Source organism: Aspergillus costaricaensis, assembly GCF_003184835.1.
Source record: "Aspergillus costaricaensis CBS 115574 unplaced genomic scaffold BO79scaffold_24, whole genome shotgun sequence".
NCBI classification, from domain to species: domain Eukaryota; kingdom Fungi; phylum Ascomycota; class Eurotiomycetes; order Eurotiales; family Aspergillaceae; genus Aspergillus; species Aspergillus costaricensis.
In genome coordinates, this window is record NW_020291824.1 from 134977 (window position 1) to 152317 (window position 17341).

At 48.4% G+C, this 17341-nt stretch overlaps 6 protein-coding genes across 6 annotated transcripts; 3 read left to right on the top strand and 3 right to left on the bottom strand.

Moving 5' to 3' along the window:
• The first annotated feature begins 908 nt into the window (after window positions 1–908).
• On the top strand, window positions 909–2645 carry BO79DRAFT_34906 (aspartic protease PEPAd). The gene has a single exon (XM_025689107.1). It carries the CDS (start codon window positions 1083–1085, stop codon window positions 2523–2525), a length of 1443 nt encoding a protein of 480 aa, XP_025537462.1. The 5' UTR covers window positions 909–1082; the 3' UTR covers window positions 2526–2645.
• Window positions 2646–2785: 140 nt separating this feature from the next.
• BO79DRAFT_152659 (L-lactate dehydrogenase) lies at window positions 2786–4227 on the bottom strand (the record flags this gene model as incomplete). The annotated part of the gene is made up of 4 exons (XM_025678695.1): window positions 2786–2832; window positions 2883–3934; window positions 3990–4041; window positions 4113–4227. The coding sequence occupies 4 exons, from the start codon at window positions 4225–4227 to the stop codon at window positions 2786–2788; spliced, it is 1266 nt and encodes a 421-aa protein (XP_025537463.1).
• Window positions 4228–4936: 709 nt separating this feature from the next.
• On the top strand, window positions 4937–6766 carry BO79DRAFT_238974 (putative acyl-CoA thioester hydrolase). Its single transcript, XM_025684868.1, has 5 exons — window positions 4937–5332; window positions 5392–5456; window positions 5510–5806; window positions 5864–6045; window positions 6099–6766. The coding sequence occupies exons 1-5, from the start codon at window positions 5024–5026 to the stop codon at window positions 6650–6652; spliced, it is 1407 nt and encodes a 468-aa protein (XP_025537464.1). The 5' UTR covers window positions 4937–5023; the 3' UTR covers window positions 6653–6766.
• A 269-nt stretch (window positions 6767–7035) lies between these two features.
• On the top strand, window positions 7036–7864 carry BO79DRAFT_257037 (AAA-ATPase Vps4-associated 1 family protein; the record flags this gene model as incomplete). Its single annotated transcript, XM_025686238.1, has 4 exons — window positions 7036–7152; window positions 7272–7556; window positions 7630–7694; window positions 7750–7864. 4 exons carry the CDS (start codon window positions 7036–7038, stop codon window positions 7862–7864), a joined length of 582 nt encoding a protein of 193 aa, XP_025537465.1.
• A 2947-nt stretch (window positions 7865–10811) lies between these two features.
• Window positions 10812–12618, bottom strand: dspC (dual specificity phosphatase YVH1). Its single transcript, XM_025682739.1, has 4 exons — window positions 12521–12618; window positions 12166–12387; window positions 11568–11918; window positions 10812–11505 (listed from the first exon to the last, which is right to left on the bottom strand). The coding sequence occupies exons 1-4, from the start codon at window positions 12562–12564 to the stop codon at window positions 11067–11069; spliced, it is 1056 nt and encodes a 351-aa protein (XP_025537466.1). The 5' UTR covers window positions 12565–12618; the 3' UTR covers window positions 10812–11066.
• Window positions 12619–13809: 1191 nt separating this feature from the next.
• On the bottom strand, window positions 13810–16269 carry BO79DRAFT_219577 (uncharacterized protein; the record flags this gene model as incomplete). Its single annotated transcript, XM_025683459.1, has 10 exons — window positions 13810–13983; window positions 14040–14105; window positions 14409–14531; window positions 14784–14883; window positions 14914–15023; window positions 15329–15412; window positions 15571–15634; window positions 15762–15843; window positions 15874–15879; window positions 16257–16269. The coding sequence occupies 10 exons, from the start codon at window positions 16267–16269 to the stop codon at window positions 13810–13812; spliced, it is 822 nt and encodes a 273-aa protein (XP_025537467.1).
• Between the last annotated feature and the right edge of the window lie 1072 nt (window positions 16270–17341).

Below are 17341 nucleotides of genomic sequence, written 5' to 3' on the forward strand. Positions count from 1 at the left end.
GCTGATGATGAGAGTCCGTCGACGACGATGCCCCCTCAGTGGCGCAGGAGTCGTCATCGCAATGGTTGGTACATGTTCTGGACACCGCACATAACTAGGTGGCCAACCCCTCTTAGGTAAGATGCGAAATGAACGGGCCCTTCTTCGTTGTCAATTTGGATATTAAGGAGAGCTTTTTTTTCAAGATTAGCTGGCGAAATTACGGTCTCCTAGGGAATGTCTCTGAACTCTTAGGTAGGTAGGCAGGTAGTCTGTGCTATATATGTACGGTATTCTCCGCCAAGGGCACCGGATATCTAATCTATCACTGCTAAAAACCGATAGCAGGAGGGTATGATACTAAGAATGGAAAATTGATGTTTCACGGACTTATTTCTGCCTGTACGTCTCTCACAACTGTGCTCAGGGGAAAAACATGATCGGTCTTGCCTGGGCTCCACCGCCGCCAAAAAAAAGGCCTGTAGATCGAGGCCTGGATCATTGGCAGCAGCCAGTCGCAGGCGTCCGTTGCGCCGCGAAAACCTGCCGAGTGGGCCGTTTAGGCTTTGGGTCTCCCCACGATGTAAGCATAATCATTCTGTGCCTGAGTGTGAATTCTCCTGGAGGCTGCATCTTAATTCTTAACTGCATGAACAGCACTTGCGTGTTACTTCTTTTTTCCTCCTTCCTTCATTTCCGTGTTCATTTTCTTGATTTTCTTCTTTGTCTCGACATTTACAATCCACTTTTTCTGATTACTTTTTTTTTTCTATCGTCGCCTCGTTTCTTCCTATTCACTTTCTTTGTTCAGCATTCGTTTTTAGCACCTTATCTTTCGATCATCTCTTTTTATCTTGACTTGTGTCTTTTCACTAGCAATTTATCGTTGATATCTTCTGGAGCATTGTCTTGATTTGTCATTCTGCCATTGACTCCATCTATGAAATATTACTTTCAATCTGTCTAAAACCAAATTCTACTCTATCATCATACATTTGTATCACCTGATCTGGCTGGAATAGGAGCATTCGGCATCTCAGCGTCTGCATCACGCAATTGCGACAAATCCCTCGTTTGCATCTGCTTCTTGATTGTTCTTGATTATGCATCTCTCAGAGCGTCTCGTTACAGCAGCGTATCTTTGCGCCAGTGCCACGGCTTTCATTCCATACACCATCGAACTCGATACGTCGGTTGACATCTCAACTCGTGATTCATTATCTCGCCGTTTTTTGCCAGTACCAAAACCAGGCGATGCTCTGACAGATGACTCTGCCTCATCTGCGAGCGATGAGTCCTTGTCGCTGAACATCAAAAGGGTTCCCGTTCGCCGTGACAATGACTTCAAGATTGTGGTAGCCGAAACTCCCTCCTGGTCCAACACCGCCGCTCTCGACCAAGATGGTAGCGACATCTCATACATCTCTGTTGTCAATATTGGATCCGATAAGAAATCTATGTACATGTTGCTCGACACAGGAGGCTCTGATACATGGGTCTTCGGTACCAACTGCACGTCCACGCCCTGCACGATGCACAACACCTTCGGATCGGACGATTCCTCGACCCTTGAAATGACATCTGAAGAGTGGAGTGTGGGCTACGGAACCGGGTCTGTCAGCGGCTTGCTAGGCAAAGACAAGCTCACGATTGCGAATGTAACTGTACAGATGACTTTCGGGCTTGCTTCCAACGCATCGGATAACTTCGAGTCGTACCCCATGGACGGCATCCTCGGTCTCGGTCGAACCAACGATAGTTCCTACAATAACCCAACCTTCATGGATGCTGTTGCAGAAACTAACGTCTTCAAGTCGAACATCGTTGGATTTGCCCTTTCGCGTAGCCCCGCCAAAGACGGCACCGTCAGCTTTGGCACTACTGACAAGGACAAGTACACTGGCGATATCACCTACACCGACACCGTCGGATCGGACAGCTATTGGCGTATTCCTGTGGACGATGTCTATGTTAGCGGCACTTCATGCGATTTCTCCAACAAGTCTGCCATCATCGATACCGGCACGTCTTACGCTATGCTTCCTTCGAGCGACTCGAAGACGCTACACAGTCTGATTCCTGACGCCACTTCTTCTGGGAACTACCACATTATCCCGTGCAACACAACCGCTAAGCTACAAGTGCAATTCTCTGGTGTGAATTACACCATCTCGCCAAAGGACTACGTGGGAGCAACCTCTGGTTCTGGATGCGTTTCGAACATTATCAGCTATGACCTGTTCGGTGATGATATTTGGCTCCTGGGCGACACGTTCCTCAAGAATGTGTATGCCGTGTTTGACTACGATGAGTTACGGGTCGGATTTGCAGAGCGATCCTCGAACAGCAGCTCTACGTCGAACTCTACGAGCTCTGGAACAAGCAGTACCTCGGGATCCACAACAACGGGCAGCTCAACGACTACAACGAGCTCTGCTAGCTCTAGTAGTTCTTCTGATGCTGAATCGGGAAGTGGAATGACCATGCCCGCTCCTCAGTATTTCTTCTCTGCTTTGGCGATTGCTTCCTTCATGCTTTGGCTGTAAACAGCTTCGGGGAAAGGCTTTCGCGTCCACTCGACGTCTGAAACTCGGGAAACGTGTGCATTATTTACACTTGCTGCTGATTTGTATCTGCATATTTTCTAGAGTCTGGACAGCGTGCGGATCATATTACTTTACATTCGAAGTCTTTCTCTAATCAAACAACTTTCATTCTTCATCAGTGCTTACTCGCGATAACCCCTATCTAAACGAAATGGTATAAAACATTGCATCCGCCATCCACTATCCACTATCAGGGATATTTAAAGAACCTTGTCCGGGATGAGTGTGTATGACTTCGGGTACGATTCTGACAACACCATTAGCTTTCATCCCAAGAAATCATCCTGATCACCTTACCTAGTATAGACTTATCAAAGTCCTTAACGCTATTGTACCCTCCAACAGCCATCAGAATATCGAAATCGGCCAACAGCGACTTCATCACATGACGAACCCCCTCCTCACCCATGATACTGAGACCCCAGATCCAGAGCCGACCGACGAAAACAAAGCGAGCTCCCAGAGCCAACGCCTTAGCGACATCACTGCCTCCACGAACCCCAGAATCAAACATGATGTAAATCTGATTGCCGACCGCATTGGCAATATTCTCCAACGCATCAAGACTCGCAATAGCACCGTCAACCTGTCTACCCGCATGATTGCTCACCACAATACCATCAACCCCATACTCAACGCACTTCTTCGCATCCGCCACAGACTGGATCCCCTTGATAGCGAACGGCCGACCCCCAGAAATCTTCTTCCACTGTTCAATCAACCAGGGGATCTTCTCCCACGACCAAGCACGCCCATGCCAAACGGAATCAATCCACTTGGCCGACGCAGCCACCACATCCTTCTCCGGATCGATGCCCGCCTCGCGACACCGTTTCTGGAACACCGGATCCGTCAAGCCAAGGTCCGCCCCGATGCCGCGGTAAAAGGCATAATTGGAGTTGGCGACGTCGTCATGCCGCCAGCCCAATTGCCAGGTATCAGTTGTGAGGATCAGCGCATCGAACCCGGACTTCCAGGCCCGGTTGAGCAGGGACAAGGTCAGCTCGTCATCATGTGGCATGTATAGCTGGAAGAAACGGGGGCTGCCTTGGCCGTTGGCTTCGCCGACTTTCTCGATGGGGGTGCTTCCTGCTGTGGAGAGACAGTAGGGGAGGTTGAGTTCGCCGGCCACTTTGGCTACTGCGAGCTCGGCGGATGGGTGGTAGATCTTGTTGATCCCGATGGGCGCGAAGCCGATTGGCGCGGATACTTTATGGCCGAAGATCTCGGTGGTGGTGTCTCGCTGGTTGGTGTCTACTAGTTGGTTGGGGATGATCCGATGACGGAAGAAGGCTTGCCGGTTGGCGAGGTGGGTGTTGGACATGCCTGCGTTGGAGGATGCATAGAACCTGGATGGGTTAATGAGATGCGCTTTTTGTCAATTGGAGGGGGTAAGATGCATACCAGCCCCCTTGGCTTAACTTCTTGTGTGCCTCCTCTTCGAGCTTTCTCGGGTCTGTTGCACAGCATGTCTTGTCAGCGAGCAAGCAAGGTGGGATGGAGTAGGGGTGTGGAAGTGGTGTGTACCTGTATTGAACGGGACAGTTTGACCATCATTTACTTTCCAGAAGTTCTCACGTTGGTACAGAGCCCATTGGGGGGTTGTTCGCTTCTCAATGTTGGGGTTGGTTGGGTCACTCATGGTTGCAGTATAGAAACAATTCAAGTATAGGCAGATGTTATCTATATGGAGATTCTATCTGATATAGACGGATTGCAGAAAATATACAAAAGATATTCTACAATGCAATACTACGAACAAAAAAAAGAAAACCACAACAGATATACAAAGTAAGTTAGAAGTCCAATTTATACTTGAGATGACTTCACCTTGACGCAGCTCTCGGGCGAGAAACCAAGTTGGTTCCTGAGGCCACCCAGCAAACTGGCCTGAAGATCAACTTCTGCCTGACTCGTAGTCCCATCTTTTGGTCACGCCGGAGCTCAGGTACAGAGTAGGTCCCTCTTCCAAGGGGGCATAGTTGCTCCTGTTAATGGCCCCTTTTAGTGCATGAGATGGTCGATGTCGGAGGAGAGCAGCGGCGATGATGTCATTGCACAGTAGTCGGAATTATCACGATTCATTTTCTACTTCAACTTCACCTTTCATCCCTTTGTTCAGTAGAAATGTCATTGTACGTCCGGTTTGCACAATCAGACATGTAAATATAGATTAATGACTCACCTTGCCTATACCGAACCCGACATGTCAGTTCAGGGAAATATACTTTCTCGCGTTACCGACTTGCTCCGGCCATTGAAGCCGGAGCCGGAACAGCCGTCGGGAGATCCGCTTCAACTACCGAAGCCGAAAGTTCATCTTCGTGTTCGACACATCATCTTGATCCATACTTGTCTCTTCTTTCACATTTGCAACTGTACATTATTATATCCAGATATCTATTCATTCAGATAGACAGAAGAGAACTGGAATCACCATGTTCGGCTTAAGTACAAGACGCTCCGCCGCGTCGCGCTCCAAATGTCTTACCAACACCCCGACCAGCTTAAGTAGCAGTGTCCGCTCACCTGCGCACCGATCCCTGCTCTCAGCCCGCGACTTTCACCCCAGTCAACACAATGCCGCATTCCGACCTACTTGGATGCCTATGAGAGTTAAGACTCCTTGGATTGAGGCACTCACGAAAAGTCGCGAGACTGCAAAGTCTAGTCAGGGGGCTGCTGCTACGCCCTCGGCGAAACCTGATATGACGCCGAAGAAGATGTCGGATAGTTATTATAGTGCCGTAGGTGCACTTGCTGACCTCGGAAGGGGGAACAAGCTGATTGATGGGTCCGTCTTTAGGTTCTGCCTCTGGCTCAGGATAAATGGCTGCTTGATACGTACCTTAATGCTTCGGGGCATATCAGGTGAGTGTCTCTGATATCTGTTTTTGGCGGCGATGATTTACTGATGGATGCAGATTGGGGTCCCTGCTTATGGACCTCGATGCGCTGGCGGGTGTCATTGCCTACAGACATGCTGGTGATTCGGTCACTACTGTCACGGCGGCCGTGGATCGCATTACCATTGAGCATCCGCTGATGGAGATCTGTGACCTCGAACTCAGCGGTCAGGTCACGTATGCGACGGGTCGCTCTAGTATGGAGATCTCCATTCAGGTGGCCAAGGCTCCTGCTCCGGGAAAGGAGGTTGAGCCGGAGGATGTGCTCATCACCTGTGCGTTTACGATGGTGTCGTTGGATCCTGCGACGAAGAAGTAAGCCGATGCTACTCTACTGTAACCGTCGTCTGGGTACTAACATTGGCACCCCAGACCCGTCAACATCGCCCCCCTAGTGGTCGAAACAGCCGAAGAGCGTCTCCTCTTCAAGCAAGGCGAAGAGAACTACCAAGCCAAGAAAGCACTACGCTCCAAGAGTCTTCTCGAGACGGCCCCCGATGCGGAAGAGAGTAACCTCATTCACTCCATGTGGACGAAGGAAATGTCCTACCTCAGTAAGTATCCTTCCCATCAATCCAAGTATAACTCATCAATAACCGAACAACAGACCCCGAAAACCCCGCCCAACGACCCTCCAACAACGTCTTCATGAGCGACACCGTGCTCAAATCCGCCATGATCATGCAACCCCAAGACCGCAACCGCCACAACTTCATGATCTTCGGTGGCTTCCTTCTCAAACAGACCTTTGAGCTTGCCTTCTGCTGCGCCGCGTCCTTCTCACACTCTCGCCCCAACTTCATCTCCCTGGACCCTAGCACGTTCGAGAACTCCGTACCCGTGGGCAGCGTGCTGTATCTGCGCGCGACGGTGGCGTACACGGAGCCGCTGGAACGCGAGGGCGTGGAGAGCAAGTACACGAAGGTGCGGGTGCGGGTGGACACGAAGGTGAGAGATGTGGAGCATGGAACTAAGAAGCCCACGGGCATGTTTAATTATACATTCCTCGTGGAGAAGGATGTGCAGGTCATGCCCAAGAGTTATAATGAGTTTATGATCTGGACGGATGCTAGGAGACGGTCGGAGAATGCGGCGGCTATGTTGCATGGGTCGAAGGAGCCGAGTGCGTTGAGAGGATTGAAGGATAGTGTTACGGAGTAGATACTATTATTAGTATGGAGTTTTGGTGGATAGTGTAGACTTTCAATTGTTTTGCAATTGGTTCGTTCTGTATCATAGTAGTGATATATAGTTAGTTGTCATGTCAACATATTCAGATCATCACTAATGTCGTGAACCTTTACGTATTCTGAGACAACCCATACTTGTGCCATTAAATTACATTTAACAATCATATTAATTAGTTACCGCATAGTAGCAGCACGATAGTATAATCCATATTGTACCAACGTCCATCTTTTCAATCTATACCCATGTCACATGACATCATCGATCAATTCCCCGCCAAACCAAACCAAAACAACAATTCCTCACTTTCTCCTTAACAAACACTCCCAAACCCAACTATACATAGAATAGACACCATGTCAATGTCCCTCCAAAACATCTGGCATCTGCGCCGAGTAGCAGATACAGCCGCCAAAGCATGTTACATTTGCTACAAGCCATCGAGTAGTGTATTAATCACGCCTGATAATCGGGTATGAGGCCCCTTTCACTCCCTTCAAATCTCCATATTTCCCTTTTGAGATAGATGATCATAATTTACTACTTGAACAATGAATTTCTTTTGTCTGGACACCGGCTAAGTATGCATCAGGACTTCTTCTACGTCTGCCCCTCTCACCTCCAAGACCGTCACTTCTGTTCTCCTATTGTCGATACAGAAGCGGCGGCCGCCAAGGCGAAAGAGGAGGCTATGGCGAGGGAAATTGAGAGGGTGAAGAAGGAGTATGAAGAGAAGCAGCAGCGGAAGAAGAATAAGGATGCTGAGAAGGAGAAGGATAAGAAGGAAGATGATAAAGACAAGGAAAAGGATGATAAGTCTGCTACGAAGAAGGGGGATGAGGAGGATAAGAAAATGCAAAAGGAACGGGATGATAAGGTTTGTTCTTCTCTTCACAGTTCTTTCTTCTATATTCCTGTTGGCTTGACGTGTATTCGCTAACATATCATAGATCGAGAGTATCAAGAAATCGACCACCTCGGCGGATGACTCGCCGAGGGTATTTGCGTTGCATAAGTATTTCTCTCTGCTCTCGTATCGGTTTCTATGTGATGATTGCTAATCTGTGTAGGAACTTCTATCAGATGCGTATCGACAGGATGCGCAATGCTGAGATGGCTAGAAGGAATCGTCAGCGTTTGCAGGATCCTTCTCTGTTCCCGTCTGTTCCGACTGGGGGGCTGTGAGCTTGAGTCTGGAGCTGCAGGATGATGATGTTCTTGTGGATGGGTGCTAGAACGCTGACGACGTGGATGGGCGCCTACAGTTTACCTTCTGGGTTGCCTGGTATGTCTAGCCTGTGGCTGGATCCTTCGGTGCTCATCGTGGTTTTATCGGGCTTGTTGGATATGATCGCCTGATGATTATCTGGCTGATGAGGAGCTCAGAGTCAGCCATCAGCAGTTGCTGGACAGTCGGTGTATCGGATACGGGCTCGCGACGCGAGTACATCTGCTCGTGTGTGAGACACTGTCACCACCGCGCTTTGCAAGGCGACAGCCACATGTCACGGCCCAGTCAATACTTCAATACAGAGACGGTCGATACATCTGCTACACCAGCTTCAGTGCTCTGCCTAGCTACTACACTACTACTCAGCTCAAGCGGCGATCGCTCAGCTCTCCACCGACATATCCGTCACTCAGAAACTCATATCCGCCGTCGCTAGAATAGCCATCATTACGCGGCTCACCGGAAGCAGCTTATACTGTCTCACATTTCCGGCAAGACACGGAAGCCTTAAGAGACACTTTGCACAGCCTTAACGGATTCCGGAAGTACCATAGCTTCTAGAAGCGAACTGCCTGCCTAACGGAGCCGAGAACGCAAGGCGTCTGACAGCCTTACGCGATGTCAAAACCTACAAGGCTACAACCAGGGGTTTGCAGCCTAATCCAGCAACCCGATCGGAGCTTGTAGTACTCAGAAGACATAACCAGATGACCGTGTTGTGTTTGAATCAGAAACCGAACTGCACCGCTCGTATCGAAGAACAACCGTACCGGCTCCCTCCTACAACAAACCCAGAAATAAACGCCCCCCAAAGAAAGAGTGACAGAGAAATAGAAAACGCGCGGACCATGCCCAGAAACCCGTCACATGCACTATGCTCCATAAGCGATGAAATTAAGCATCGATGTGATGCATGCGTAGTTAGATAAATACAACATACAACATACAATATAGATAGACAATGTAACCATCCATCTAACCCATCAACAACTCTGTAATACACATATTAGGCAGATAAATAACTCACCCCTCATTCCCTCCTGACCACTCCCCTACAGAGTAATAATACTCCCCTAAGAAAAGAAGATGGTTAGTTAGTTAGAAAGAAAAGGGAAACTCCTCATGCAAAGCAGTGGATCCCCAAACGAGGCAGTGCAACTTAGTATCACCCAATCCCAATCATCCAGGACTAAACTCTTAGCCCCTCTCTCTCCTCTCCCTCGCGCTCTCTCTCCCCGAGTCGATGCCCATGCTCTTAATGCACTCAGCTATACACAGAATATACACCCATAGTAAGGGTGGGTGAGGTGAGGTGACTCGGTTAGGTTTTCCCTGACCTAACTAACTAATTACTTAACTAGTTGTGCCCCCCCCCCCAAACCCCATTTTTCAGCCCGCGATATAGATAGAATAGATAGTAGTGGTTTTTTTTTTGCCCTGTAGGGCGGGTTAAATTTATCCCTATATTGCTATCCGTCTCTTTATTATTATCATTGTTTTATTATTATTTGTTCTGGTTTTTATGAAGTTGGTTTGGTTGGTGGATGATGATGATGTGTATTGTAAATAACGCCAAGATTAACGACTACATCTTATACTGTGTCTCTCTACTGGATAGTATTTATTCTACTTGTGATGATCGTGAGATGAGATTGGCGTCATGTAGGGCGGAGACTAGAATACTTTAGGTAGTAGTAGTAGATAACCTAAGTACTGTTGGTTTTATTAGGGTAGGAGGTAGAGTAGAGTATAGTGCTATATTGCTGAGGGGGGATGTGTTTGAGAGGTGTTTGATAGTACTTAGTAGATGGAAGTGTAAGGATCTCATGGTATGGGATGAGAGAATGATTATCCGGGAGTAGTTGGTAGCTACTAATCTACTTGTTTAGGCAGGTAAGTAAGTACTTATGATGATGATGAATGCAGGATTGCCACTTCATTATACTACTCCATTCTATGAGTATATACAAGGCATTAATACAGGCGAAATGAAAAATACCCACAATCCTACTACATCGCGACAATACCGGAAAGAAAGGTAATCTTCAAAATACGGTATGTACCAGCCCGGGATCAGCTCATCCATGGCTAGCGCGCCCCAGTTGCGTAAGAGCAGTTTGCACAGCCCCCGTGCCGGCGCTAGTGAAGCAGCCTAGACCTTCGCTAGTTCTACCCACCCTTCTCTTCCCCCTCCCCAACCTAGCCCGGATGAGCAGAAAAGCAGCAGCAGGCTTGGCAAGTTACAGTTGTCGCGCGCGCCGGGAATCATTAGTCATCGGAGGCCCAGGAACTTGTGCCAGGCCCCGAGAAACTCTGTTTTTTCTCCCCGATCTGCCCTTCTGGCTTCGCAGATCCCGGGTCTTACGTCACCGCCTGATTGGGTGCTGCTAGCTGGGGCCCGTGGGGCTGCCTTAAAACAGCCTCGTGGGGTCGGTGGGGTTATGCCCTGGATCCTGACAGGTCCTAGCGCTTAGAAGTTCTACAATTTCCCCCCTCCCATTCCCTTCTGCTTTCCCACTCGACACGAGCTGAATCCAATCAGTCCTTTTAGGCTAACTGATTTGATAAGATCATCTGGCTTGTAGCCGCCGAGGCTTGAGTTGGGATAGCTGAAGCTAGTGTGGTGCATTTGCTCTCATTGGCTGGGTTCTTGCTTGCTGGACCGGTAGTAGTAAAACTGTATGTCTATCTCGACCTTGCTCTGTGTTCCAACTTGTCGCGGGATGATCGGCATCAGGGTCTGAAACCTGTCGAGCGCAGACCATACCCAATTCTAGTCTAGACCCGAGTCTATATTGTGCATAGCTGCGTTGTGTCCTTCCTTTCGTGCCTTCAATAGTGTACGAATTCGGGCTATTCCGCCAGCCTCCGCATACCATAGCAGAAGCTCTGAACGCCACACTTGCGTGCGTGGCCCGTCTATTCACGGACCATCTCTGTCTGTTTTCAGTTCAACTATCGTTTTCCTAAACTTTGGAGAAAGATGGCGCCGCTTCTAATACCACGTGACGTAATTTGGCTCTGCGACCCGCTGGTTCGTCATTTAAAGACGTGGCTAAGGGAGCCTATCAACGAGCATGCTTAAACTTCTGACGGAGCCTTGCTGCGCCGTGATCTACCCCTGGCGAAGTCAACGTTAGGTAGCGCTACCAAAGTCTAAAGGTTTCCGCGTCCGTTGCTCTCATCCGTGGGATTAGACCGCATTCCAGGCGGCAGACGAATGCCCATCGCAGCTGGCAAGTTGCCTGGTCCGCGGATAATGTTGACCCTCTCGGAAATGTCCACTCTGGCCTTTGCAAGGCCAATCGCAGGGACAACCCACTCGCCGCAGCTACATTGCATACCTTGCCAGGCAAATTTGCCAATATTAGCTCCGCAGGACGAGTTGGGGCAAGTCAGACGGCCAGACAAAGGGGCGTCTTCTGGCGGCGCTCCATAAGGCGAGCTGGAGGTTTCTCCATCGGTGCCAGGAAAGAGCGACGGGCGCATCCACGTCAGTGGGTGCAAAAAGACATGAGCGCAATCAGCCGTGGATGCTCTGGCGTTCTTTTGAGTGGTATGGGGGATGATAAATTGCGTGGTCGCCAACTTGCGCCTGGTGATGTGGTCAGGAGGAGCTCATAGATAAGCTTCGAAAGGATCGTAATTAAGACTAACCGGCATTTGCGACATTTGATCTCTGTCATACGACCCGCAGGCTCCTGTGATTGGCGCGGCTGCTCATCTTCAAACAGCACGGACTTCATCTCGGGTGCTCGACCACATGCTACACTATCCTCCACCTCACGGCGGTAAAGCCATCGGCTGTAGAGGGGGTGGCTGGTAACATCATCTGGACATCCCATCTGATGGTAGACGGAGAGCTGCTCCATGAACCCCGGATTCGGCTCACATAGCGGTCGGTTCTGTCTGATGATGTCAAGAGCGGACTCTGGTGTCAGTGCGCTAGGCTGACGGTTGAGCAGATACGCGATACAAATAGTGGCTGATCGGGATTTTCCCATCGCACTATTAACAGTCAGCACGCTTGTCATTTTAGAAGCGCAATCGAACATCCTTGTTACACAAGGTCAAGTGAACAATACGAATCACGTGGTGTTAGAGCACGGCTTCAGCAGGCATCATAAAAGCACAGGACTAAAGTAATAGGAAGGGGTAGGGTACCAGTCCTGGGTAAAGACCTGAGAGTAGGTCTTACCAAGGAAACATGTGGAGGTATCCTAAGAGCAGATAAACGAGGGAGGACTAAACTAACCAATGTACAAGCACTCCTCCGCCGGCATCAAGACCGGACTGGATGAACTTTACAGCAGCTGGGAAATGTTCTAGTAAGTTTTCATCGTCGACATCGTCGACCTCTATGCAGTGGTGTTGAAAAGACTCGAAGATATCATCAGCTGGTTGGAGGCGTAACACGGAAACAACATGTGTAATGTTTGCTCGAGCCAAGGCTGCCTTATTCTTGAGTGCCAGTATGCTACGTGCAACTCGGTGTTAGCAAGCTTTCTGAGAGCAGAGCGCTATAACCCCTCTTGGACCCTGGCCCATCATATGACGGGCCAAAGGAAGGCTTAGTATGGTAACAGAAAGTGAGGGACAAGGTAACCAACCCTCCAACATAGATATTCTGTCCAGGGATCTGATTCATCGCCATGATGACAAGCTATCAAAGCAGCGATCTAGATGAATAATGATGACTCTAGATCGGGTTGACGATGCAAAAGAGTATGACGATGATAAGAGGCAGAGTGGCCATGAATGATAGCCAAGATCGGACCTGAACATTCGATATGGCGCCAAGAAATTGTGACGGCATCTGATTGGCTGGAGGCAATCTTGCAATGGCGGCATGAAAGAAGAAACTTAGGGTGTAGGGCAAGGGTAAGGGTAACATATCAGCAGTAGGAATTTGACACCTAAGGCATTAAGACAGACCCCGCATAACTAACGGTCATTCCTTCGGCCGGCTTTGGCATGCAGCACGGACTTGGCCCAGCGTATTACGCTCTTCCTCTATACGATCATTGGCAAAAATTCTTTTTAGAGGAGTGAATTACACGCTGCACAGCCCCCTTGGTTTCTCTAATCACTTCGTTACCCCTCATCCATCCCACAAGTCTACAAGATGTGTGACATGCAATTGGCTCCCCATTAGCCAGCGCATCCAGCTCCTGGATCCCGGGGTCCTCCCGCTGCCAGCGTGATCCTCATCTAGGCCCCTGGTGGCACAGAAGCGCTGGCTTAGAGGGCGTGATATGTCCGGAGCAATGTTGGCCTGACGCCGTTGGCGTATCAGTCTGGTTAATTGAAGCGGCAATTTTTGATAGGAAACCAGGAAAGGCCTTGTCGTACTACTGCAACTATCGAGACGATCTCGACCGAATCAATAGTCGTTTGATCCGTCACATTCAGAGCCGAGGAGGCCAAGGCAGTCCCCGGTAGATAGTTAGTTAGTCCTCGGTCAGTCAGGCTCAGATGCCAGTGCTCGTAATATTAGTCTAGTGCCTACCCAAGCAGCTAGAAGTCGCCGGTTCCGGTCGTCGATCTAGCTCATCGCTTAGGCCTTGTTTGCTGCCAAGGCTTCGGGAGCTGGTCTGGAATGGGATCGCACTATAGTCCGGCCGAGATGAATGCTAGTGGTATCATGGTCAAGAGTGTGCAATAATTATATGGTCTATGCGCAGGTATAGTTCGGTGTGTGAATCCTCTAGCGGCTGATTGTATCATATTCGGTGAGACGTGGTTTGCCTGGCTAAAGCAGAGTCCTACCTGTAGTACGTATCAAGTACATGTTCCATCCATCCATCCAGCAATAATCACTCCATTGCTGGCATTTATTGGCTGCCAACCAGTTTCAGTCGCCGAGAATGGTACTGCATAGGTACGACCCAGGCAAGCGTTAATCGCTGACAGGCCAAGAAACAACCAGGTTTCTTGGTCCACTGCGCATGCAAGAGGTAATTGCTAGGTAGATAATGCTTGATTCAGTCTCCCGTGCCCAATCAAGAAGTCGATAAAACTTGGACAAGAAGAAGCAAGCATGAACCGCATTTAGAAACAACTTGCTACCCACCTGCATAAAACAAGGGCTATCTTATCATCGCAGTGTTACCAACCACCCATACTTACCCAGGAGAAGCCCGCAGGGTTACCAACCATATTGCAGGGTGGGTTGTGGACTGTCTGATGACTTGGCTTCTAGTCCACATATGCAGCCTTACAAATTAAATGGATTCCCGACATGACTGAAGCATGCCAAATACGACCAAATCATTTGATATGACCAGAAATAGGTGCGGTAGGTGATGGTTGCTTTGCAGGGTCGGAAACTATCATGATACCTATCAACTATCGATCACTAATTCAAGACACGGCCTGTGCACGAGATTTAGTCTGCAGCCCCTTAAGGCTTAAGGCTGACGGCGCTTTTTGTACGAGAGATGCTAAGCCTAACCCGACCTTTCTCCTCGGACAATTATTACTACTACTCCTTCTTACATTCTTTTCCTTGCTTGCGTGGGTTGCCTTATCCTTCTTTTTCCTTCCAACCTGTTGTACCTGCCTCTTACAGTATGTGGTGTCAATACAACGGACGAGCCATCCAAACCAGCCCTTAATAACCTATTTATTACTTACGGTAGTATAGTAACTTATCAAAGAAGACACGGTTATCTGATGTCCCACCCCTGCTGCACTAAGAATCCATGGAGTTAAATTAGTATAGTAGTGTAGGTAGCTAGGCGGATAGAACACAAGCGACCGGGGGTCTCATTGGCCTTGCATGCCCATGCTAGTTGTCCCATTGTGTTGCTGCCCTGCACGAATCGGGCCAATAAAGTCCGATAATTGGAATTTCGTGAAGGACCTACTTACCCAGATAAATGGATAGTTACGGAGTACTACTAGTAACTTCCTATGAGGTAAAACCGAAGTGCCACCACACAAACGGTGTAATTCCCCCGAATTGCCACCACTACAACCACCAGGGTAACTACTAACTAACTAACTAAGCTGTGGATGCATGAGTGCGTGTTCAGTCTGTGCGACGGTTAGGTTTAGTTGGGTTGGGTTTTGTCGGTGGGCGCGTAAGATTCGCCCAAAAAGAAGTTGTATCTATAGCAGTTTAGCAGTAGACTAATACTAGAAAACTATAGAGGAAAAAGAAGTTTTATTGAGTCTTCCCCTCCCAGCCCCATTTCTTGGCCGTAGAGATTGAGTGGTGGATTGTCATTAATACCGCAGATGATGCCGTGTGTGTGTGTGGTGGTGCGCATTGATTGATTGCATTTTTACACAATAGGTTCGTGAAATATGGTCCACGCAGGAGGAATTCAGGCTGATTGTGGCAAAAATGGGGGTTGTTTAGTCTGTCTTGTTGACAATACGAATTAGATAACTTTCATTTTTCGTGAAAGTACAATCAGACCAGAGGCGGATAGTAGACTAAAGTGTTTGTTGTTTGCAAAAAGTTGCCTTGTACGCAGATCTGTTTCCCCCCTTTCCTATATTCATACTATTTTATTCGTTATTATTATAAGTACTATTTATTTCTTTAAGTTTACTCCTGACACCTTTTTCTGGTACCTCAAAACTGACGGAGGACGGATAGAAGTTCGCTTGTTACATCCGATCCGTTAAGTCCGGGTTATGGGTTACTTACTTTACCTGTATGGGACTGGACACGAGACGAGGGCCAAGCTTGCTGGCCAGCTGGCTGGGAGTCTCTGAGAGAGAGACAGATAGAGACGAAAAGGGCGAGCAGGGAAAGTTGGATCAAAGAGGGAAGGGACAATCAACTGATGATCCACAGGAGAGCAGAAACAAGATCAATGAAGAGAAAAATTGGCTTACTCCGCAGTAATGTTCAGAATTTTCATGTCTCTCTTTTGCCTAGGCCAGTTTATGGAGTATTTTCTCTTCTTTCTCTCTATTACTACAAAGTATTTGGCATTGTGTCTCTTACCTGTTGCTATTCTTCACCGTAGAGCGTTATCTACTTATCAACTATAGATAGTCACCCACCCACCCCTCTAATGTAGAATTCCACGAGCAAGCACTGTTCGCTTAATTTTCAGCCCTTTGAAAATGAAATTATTGAAAAATTGATTACCTAGAATTCATGGCCCGCCCTTCCCCCCTTCTTTTCCTACACACATCCCCTTATGCCAGTGTTTCCAGGGAGTTCCTCGGATCGCAAGGTGCGACGGGGGGAAATGCCAAATGACAGCAATGTGGCAGTGCATGTATCTAAGGCCAGAAGTGGGCCCCGCTAGACCATGATTGGCAGTGGGTCAAGCCCAACAGGGCCACTAATAATCGTTGTGACGGTCTTTTGCAACAACTCACGGTGGGGCGCCATGGAAAGTTGGAGTCGGTTGGAAAAGTACACTTGGGGCCTAGGATGCACTCGGTACCCTACTCCGGCCTGGTCGGCTTTAGGGCCCCTGCCTCTGCTGAGTTATTGCCTACCTTGGATGGATGAACTGATGGACCTCTTTTCTGGAATTATCCCTGAATTGGGGAGGTAATTGTGTGATTATGATTATAATCATATTGATGATGACGATGAAGGAGCAGGATGATGATGAAAAGGAAAAACACAAAAGGTGGCGGTAATTTTCGTAAAACTTAAAAATGATGCTGTCCCTGTATTTGTCGAAAAATGGACGCGCGCGGGTAAGGCGACGGAGAAAATAATGGGCAAAGCAAAGCAACCACACTTGCTGCATACCACTCTTTTGGCAACTTCTACATGTTAGTTACTGTGTACCGGGCTGAAGGTACACCCAGAAGGGTAAGTAAAAAAAAAAAAGCAGATACAAAGTAATAATTTTGATAATATACTTGAGATCGGGCTAGCCAGCCCCAGTGTTTCCGTATTCTATGCTCCCCTATCAAATGCCTTTGAAACGTTCAGTTCTTCAGAATGAGAGTGTACCACTCACTGTATGCATCTAGTATGACCCGCAGTCACTCGACGCAATATCTACTAGTAGCTGGGAGCATAGTATCACCGGAACTTCTGGATGAGCGCTAAGCCGATGAGAGGTACCTGACAAGAACTTGGTCGCCTTGGACTGAAATTGAGAAATGTTGCTTACAATTGCATGGGGGGCATTCGCCTAAAAGTCACCACAGTCACCACCGTGGAGAACGGGCCCCTCTAACCCATTCAACCTGCCACTTTTGATTGATTATTGTGTCCTGAAATCTTCGCGCCCTCATTATCTGATGACGGGCAAAAACCTTGTTTTTTACCTTTTGCTTTCCCACCACAGCCCAATGGTGTAAGTAATAGTAGTAATGGAGCACCGACTGGAGAAGGGGGGAAAGAAGACGAGCCTATGAGACGTTGTCAGAGGTAATGGCTGGTATCCAGTAGGACACAAGTTGAGCAGAGTGCCGAAGAATCAACATGGCACTAAAAGTTG

Coding starts and splice junctions, on each gene's coding strand:
- BO79DRAFT_34906 (XM_025689107.1), top strand. CDS start 1,083: ATGCATCTCTCAGAGCGTCTCGTTACAGCAGCGTATCTTTGCGCCAGT.
- BO79DRAFT_238974 (XM_025684868.1), top strand. CDS start 5,024: ATGTTCGGCTTAAGTACAAGACGCTCCGCCGCGTCGCGCTCCAAATGT. Junction 5,333..5,391: donor CGGATAGTTATTATAGTGCC/GTAGGTGCACTT, acceptor GTCCGTCTTTAG/GTTCTGCCTCTGGCTCAGGA. Junction 5,807..5,863: donor TTGGATCCTGCGACGAAGAA/GTAAGCCGATGC, acceptor TTGGCACCCCAG/ACCCGTCAACATCGCCCCCC.
- dspC (XM_025682739.1), bottom strand. CDS start 12,564: ATGGCGATGAATCAGATCCCTGGACAGAATATCTATGTTGGAGG. Junction 12,388..12,520: donor CAGAATATCTATGTTGGAGG/GTTGGTTACCTT, acceptor AGTTGCACGTAG/CATACTGGCACTCAAGAATA. Junction 11,919..12,165: donor GGAGGAGTGCTTGTACATTG/GTTAGTTTAGTC, acceptor GACTGTTAATAG/TGCGATGGGAAAATCCCGAT.